General features: G+C 37.9%; 1 protein-coding gene across 3 annotated transcripts in view; it reads left to right on the forward strand.

The window, feature by feature from the left end:
- Nucleotides 1–2,459, forward strand: part of MID2 (midline 2) — a 159,273-nt gene extending 156,814 nt beyond the window's left edge. For all 3 annotated transcript variants that reach the window (XM_036271211.1, XM_036271212.1, XM_036271210.1), the window contains exons 9-10: nt 1,369–1,576; nt 1,943–2,459. In XM_036271211.1, coding sequence (XP_036127104.1) covers nt 1,369–1,576; nt 1,943–2,345 — 611 coding nt within the window. In that variant the 3' untranslated portion in view covers nt 2,346–2,459. The remainder of the gene's footprint in view (nt 1–1,368; nt 1,577–1,942) is intronic.
- The last annotated feature ends 3,541 nt before the right edge of the window (nt 2,460–6,000 follow it).

Raw genomic sequence — 6,000 nt, forward strand, 5'->3', positions numbered from 1 at the left:
TGTGATAATCTGCTAAAATCATACTGCAGAGATGCCATACCTGTTAGGAGTGCTTTTGAATGGAAATGACAGAAAATTCAACTAACTTAGCTTAACAAATAGTTACTTATTAGTAGCTTAAATAATTTTTTTTCTTCTTTTTCTAACATAGCAAGAAGTTTAAAGGAAGGCAGTTCAGGGCTGTTGTAGCAGTTCTGTGATGTCATAAAAGACCCAGGCTCCTTCTCCCTTTCTGTATTGGCTTTTTGCCACATAGTCACAACATAGCCATTGCAAACTCTAGATGTCATATTTTCTTTCAAGCTAGAAAGAAGGGGGAAAGGCTGGTATACACAATGGCTATCCTTTTTATCATGAAAACATGCACTTTCCCGGAATGTTCTCACACTCTGACTTCTACTTCCATCTTATTAGCCACCCCTAGCAGCAATGGAGGCTAGGCACTAGAGTATTTAGCATATCTGGTCTCTATAGTGAAAGTGGGTAAAAGAGAAAAAGTAGGAAATTGATGTTGTGTTCACCAACAGTATCTGCCACAAATTTTATATATGGCTCTTGCCATACACAGCAACTTGTGTTCCTAGTACTTGCTTTTATCATGACTAAAGGGATTCTCTGTTGTGAATGATCCTACACAACAGATATTTCCCCTTACCATTGATGATGCAATAGTCACTCTAATGAAGTTACCTAATTATATTATTTACATCTCAGTTCTATGAGGGCAAAAATATTGTCCTGTTGCTGAATTATTTTCAATTTTGTTTTACCAACAAGCAGAAATTTTTTCATCAATTCCCTCACTCTTTTTTTTACCTCAAACACTCCTTCCCCTAAAATCCATTCAAATACCAAACCACCCACTGAAAGAGAAGCAACATATAAAACATATTTGAGACCCTAAGAGTTCCCTTTTAACTTGATAACATATGAAGGGGGGCAGCATATCCTTCTTTTTTAGATTCTCACTAGAGGATATGTTTCTTTACTAACTTAGAGAGAGAAAGAGGAGAGAAACACCAATGTGTGAGAGAGAAACATCAATAAGTTGCCTCCTGAACATGCCCTGACTAGGAATCAAAGCCACAACCTGGGTATGTGCCCTGACCAGTAATCGAACCCACCACCTTTCAGTGTATGGGATGACACTCTGACCAACTGAACTACACTGGCGAGGGCAGCATATTCTTATTTTATTGAAAATGGTGGCTTCTGGCCTGCTTCCTTAATATAATCAAACAGCAGGCAACTTTCACTCATCCAAAAATGACCATCATATAGAGGATCCTGTGGTAGTGGTGATCCTGGAAGACAAAGAACTCTTAAATATTTCCTCATACATTTTCTTGTTTCTATGTTTTTTTTCAGGTCAACCCTTTAAACTGGACCCCAAGATGACTCACAAGAAGTTGAAGATCTCCAATGATGGATTGCAGATGGAGAAGGATGAAAGCTCTCTGAAAAAGAGCCATACCCCAGAGAGGTTTAGTGGCACAGGGTGCTATGGGGCAGCAGGAAATATATTCATTGACAGTGGTTGCCACTACTGGGAGGTGGTCATGGGTTCCTCAACATGGTGAGTGGATTTCACTTTTCTTTCCTCTTCTCTCCCCTGTTGTTAGGTTCCTGCGAGATCTAGTTCTATAACACAAACATAATACTAGTGAGTCAAGGTTAAAAGGCATGTGATGAAAACCACTCCTAGAAAAACATGCCAGTTTTTAAAATAAATTCATGGAAAATATACTGAGCTAGGAGTTTGAAATTACTACAACACTCTAATTGCTAACTTTTTAAACCTCTAGTGGTATCAACATTATGGATTTAAATATAAACTAAAGAAGAAACATGTGTTATATTTCTTATATATCTCATATGGTATCTAACACAACTCATATAATTAATAAATGTTTATTTCTCTCTCCTTTTCACTGTTTCACAGGTATGCAATTGGCATTGCCTACAAATCAGCTCCCAAGAATGAATGGATTGGCAAAAATGCCTCCTCCTGGGTTTTCTCTCGATGCAATAGTAACTTCGTAGTGAGACATAACAACAAGGAAATGCTGGTGGATGTGCCCCCACAGTTGAAGCGTCTGGGTGTCCTTCTGGATTATGACAACAACATGCTATCGTTTTATGATCCAGCTAACTCTCTCCATCTCCACACTTTTGATGTGACCTTCATTCTTCCAGTTTGTCCAACATTCACAATCTGGAACAAATCCCTAATGATCCTGTCTGGCTTGCCTGCCCCAGATTTTATTGATTATCCTGAGCGGCAGGAATGCAACTGCAGGCCTCAAGAATCCCCTTATGTTTCTGGGATGAAAGCTTGCCATTAAGTTTCAAGAGAGCATATAATGCACTGGCTCTCCATTTCAGCAGTTCTTCCCCTCCTAAACTTCAGTTAGTGTCCAATATACAAGATACAAAATAAAGTTCATTTAAAGCATCCACAGTAACTAGATATTATAGATTTAATTTTTGTGCATTAAATCTCATATTTGAATTAATGTTTTGAGTTTCTCTGAAAAAATTATCTGAGTAGTCTGGGTTCAAGCCATTGGAAAAGAAATTTAGACAATGCCTCTCTTGTCATTGGAGAATTAAATATTCCCAGTGATTTAGAAGTATAGTAATATTGAAAGGAATTAGGGTAATTCTAGGTAAAAAGTGTAGAATGATGCTCTGAACAAGGGGCTAGTCAGCCAGAAAGGGGGGTGGTGTCAGGTTTTCTAATACTGGCCAATTTGGCCCAGTAAAATTTTGAAGTGTTAAATGATTGCATATTTTATGTAGCTTATAATAAAAATCTACAATCAAGAGTTTATTATGAAGAAAACATGTATATGTAATTATTATAAAATGAATAAATAGTATATATTATTTATTCATTTTATAAATTTTATATACATAATCAACTTTTAAATTTTTTCATTTGGGTGAAAAATATATTGGAAAGGGAAATAAATTATTCAATTCATTTTTTTCTTCAATAGGGAACATCAAAATTAGTTAACATTACTCCTTCCTTTCATTAATCCCTTTTTTTATTCCCTCCTGTCACACACACATTCACATGCAATAATGACATAGATGGTAGGAAGAGTTCCAGGTTGGATTAGGAGAGATTGAGGGACAATACCGCACAAGAGATACTATTGTCAGATAGGAAATTGATCTGATCCAGGTAGAAATGTTACATGTAGCACAGTTACATTGATGCTACCTAATAGAGGAGGTTCCTCTGAATTGTTAAAAATTCTGTCACAGAATATTTTAAAGAAATAGTTTATTTTATTCTCAAGTACATACAGTCATTCATTAAAATTATGCAACAACAAAAAAAAAAGTAACGGAGGTTCTTTAAGAACCTGCTTTGTTTACTTAATCAGAATGGAGTGTTATAAATACATCAATTTGCATATTGGTGTACTTGAATTTTCTTAAGAATGCTTGAGAACAGTTTTTCTTAAACGGTTTTAATAATCATTCCTTTTGCAATCTTGTTTACACTCCTTAAATGCTTAGCCAACCCTTCATTGCAAGTGCAGTTATAAACTCATTCCAGTCCTCATCACTATCCTTGTAGGAAATTAAGCTTTAGTCTGTGCTTTTGTCAATTCCACTGCAGGGATCTGGGATGTCAGAACCAGAGCTATTTCCTTTCCAGGAGCTGAGTCTGCTTCAAGAATTCTACTTTTTTGTTGTTGTGAAAACATTACTGTTGTACAAAGTGGTAGCTGTAACAAACCCCCAATTTGGAGCCTTGAAACAATGCCAAAAGTTATCTCTTTTTCTACCACTTGGGTGGATGTTCATTCATTAATTCATTCAACAAACACTGCTGCTGAAATACTGTTAAAACCCTGTTCCTGCTGTCAAATGGCTTACTATTTTGTAGGAGAGACAAAGTATCTATATAAATCCCCTAAATGACACTTTTGTATTGTTTGTTTACCTAAAGTGGAAAGCAAGATGAAGGCAGATACAGATGGTAGGCTCAAACTTGTATATCTTGTAGCAAAGTGAAATTTTTGGTTGAAAAAAACACATGTACTTACTGCAAATCAGGAAATGAGCAACCTCAGTAAGATTCTGTAGTGCTGGGAAATAGCTTGCTATAATGGAGGCTTATAGTGTTTGGACTAAAACAATCCTAGCTCCTCTGCCATTTACAAGAGGTATGACCAAGGGCAAGTAACTTAATTTCTCTGAGATTCTGTTTCCTCTTTTGTAAAATACCTACCTAACAAGGCTGTTACAAAGATTTAAAAAGATAGCACATGTTGCCCTGGCTAGGTAGTTCAGTTGGTGGCTCAGAGTGTCATCCTGTATACCAAAAGGTGGTGGGTTCCGGTCAGTGGACATACGGGAGGCAACTGATCCATGTTTCTCTCTCATTTCGACCTTTCTCTCTCTCTCTCTCTCTCTCTCTCTCTCTCTCCTCTCTCTCTCTCTCTCTCTGTGTGTGTGTGTGTGTGTGTGTATCTCCCTTCCTCTCTCTCTAAAATCAATAAATATATCCTCAGGTAAAGGGAAAAAAATATAGCACATGTAAACTGCTTAGCACAGCCCCTGGCATTTAGTTAAGTGTATAATAAATATTAAGCTTCTCTCCAGTGCCTTGCCCAGCCCCTGTCCCAATAGATTATAGCTGTGCTTTAAAATGTATGTCTTCTATTTCTAAGTTATGTGGGTCTCTCCTTTATGGCCTATCCCCCAATTCTCAAACCAAACAAATTATTTTCCCCCTTAATAAAACTTTTCGCTGTCCTTCCCTCCATAGCATTCAGTAGAAGGTCCCAATTACTTAGGGTTTGGCTTTTCAGGCCCCTGTGTGTTTTCCCAGCTTTATCCTTTGTGGCTTTCCCCTTCACACTGGTTACCCTAGCCAAGCTTAACTATTTATATAACTTGTTCTCTGAGCCTGGAACAGAAACATTATCACAATTTTGATGCCCACAGGAAGAAAACAGTAGGAATTGTTCTTAAGGGAATAAAATGAGAATGCTAAAAGTGCAAAAACACTCCTGCACCTCAGTCCAATTTTCTTTAACGTGTGGTTGGATCTCCCACACTGCTCATTTTTGTGCCCTTTGGATTTTAGTGCCCTGAGACAAAGTTTAAATTTCCTAGGCTGGACTACCTTTCCCCTCCTCAACCCTCTTAATGAGATTAAATTTCATCCTATAGACTGGGTTATATTGTCCTCTTCAGAGCTCCCATGTCACCCTGAGCATCCCCACCCTATCCACCTCGGTAATAATCACACTGGATAGCAATGTTTTTCAGAGTGTGGTCTTTAGACTATCTGTTAGAATTACTTTTTGTGCTTGATAAAATCATTGATTCATAGACCACACTCCTGATCTACTTAATTAGAACATCTGGACACATGGGTTGAATTTTACAGTTTTAACAAATTTTATGTTTTTAACAAGCTCTCCAGGTAATTCTGATGTACACAAAAGTTTCATGTATAATAATCATCTTCTGTATTAGATTATGAATACCTTAAGGGCAGGGACTGTGTCTTTTGTTGTATTTTTTTAGTATATTATTATTGATTTTTTTTAGAGAGAGAAGAAGGGAGAAAGAGAAAGATATAGTAACATCAATGTGACAGAGATACATCAATTGGCTGCCTCCTGCATGCCCCCTTATAGGGATCGAGCCCGCAACCTGGGCATGTGCCCTGACCAGGAATTGAACAAAGACCTCTCAGTCCATGGGATGATGCTCAATCCACTGAGCCACACCAGCTGTGCTTGTTGTATTAAAAAAAAAAAATTCTTTGTTGAGTTGAGAAAGAGAGGAAGGGAGAGGGAGAGAGAGAGAGAAACATCAATGAAAGAGAACATCGATTGGTCTCCTCCTGCATGGCCTCCACTTGGGATTGGCCCCACGACCTGGGCATGCACCCTGACCGGGAATCAAACTGGCGACCTCTTGGTGCATGGGTTGACACTCAAACACTGAGCCACACCAGCCAGG

The sequence above is a fragment of the Molossus molossus genome, unplaced genomic scaffold, assembly GCF_014108415.1.
Source record: "Molossus molossus isolate mMolMol1 unplaced genomic scaffold, mMolMol1.p scaffold_m16_p_2, whole genome shotgun sequence".
In the NCBI taxonomy this organism is placed as follows: domain Eukaryota; kingdom Metazoa; phylum Chordata; class Mammalia; order Chiroptera; family Molossidae; genus Molossus; species Molossus molossus.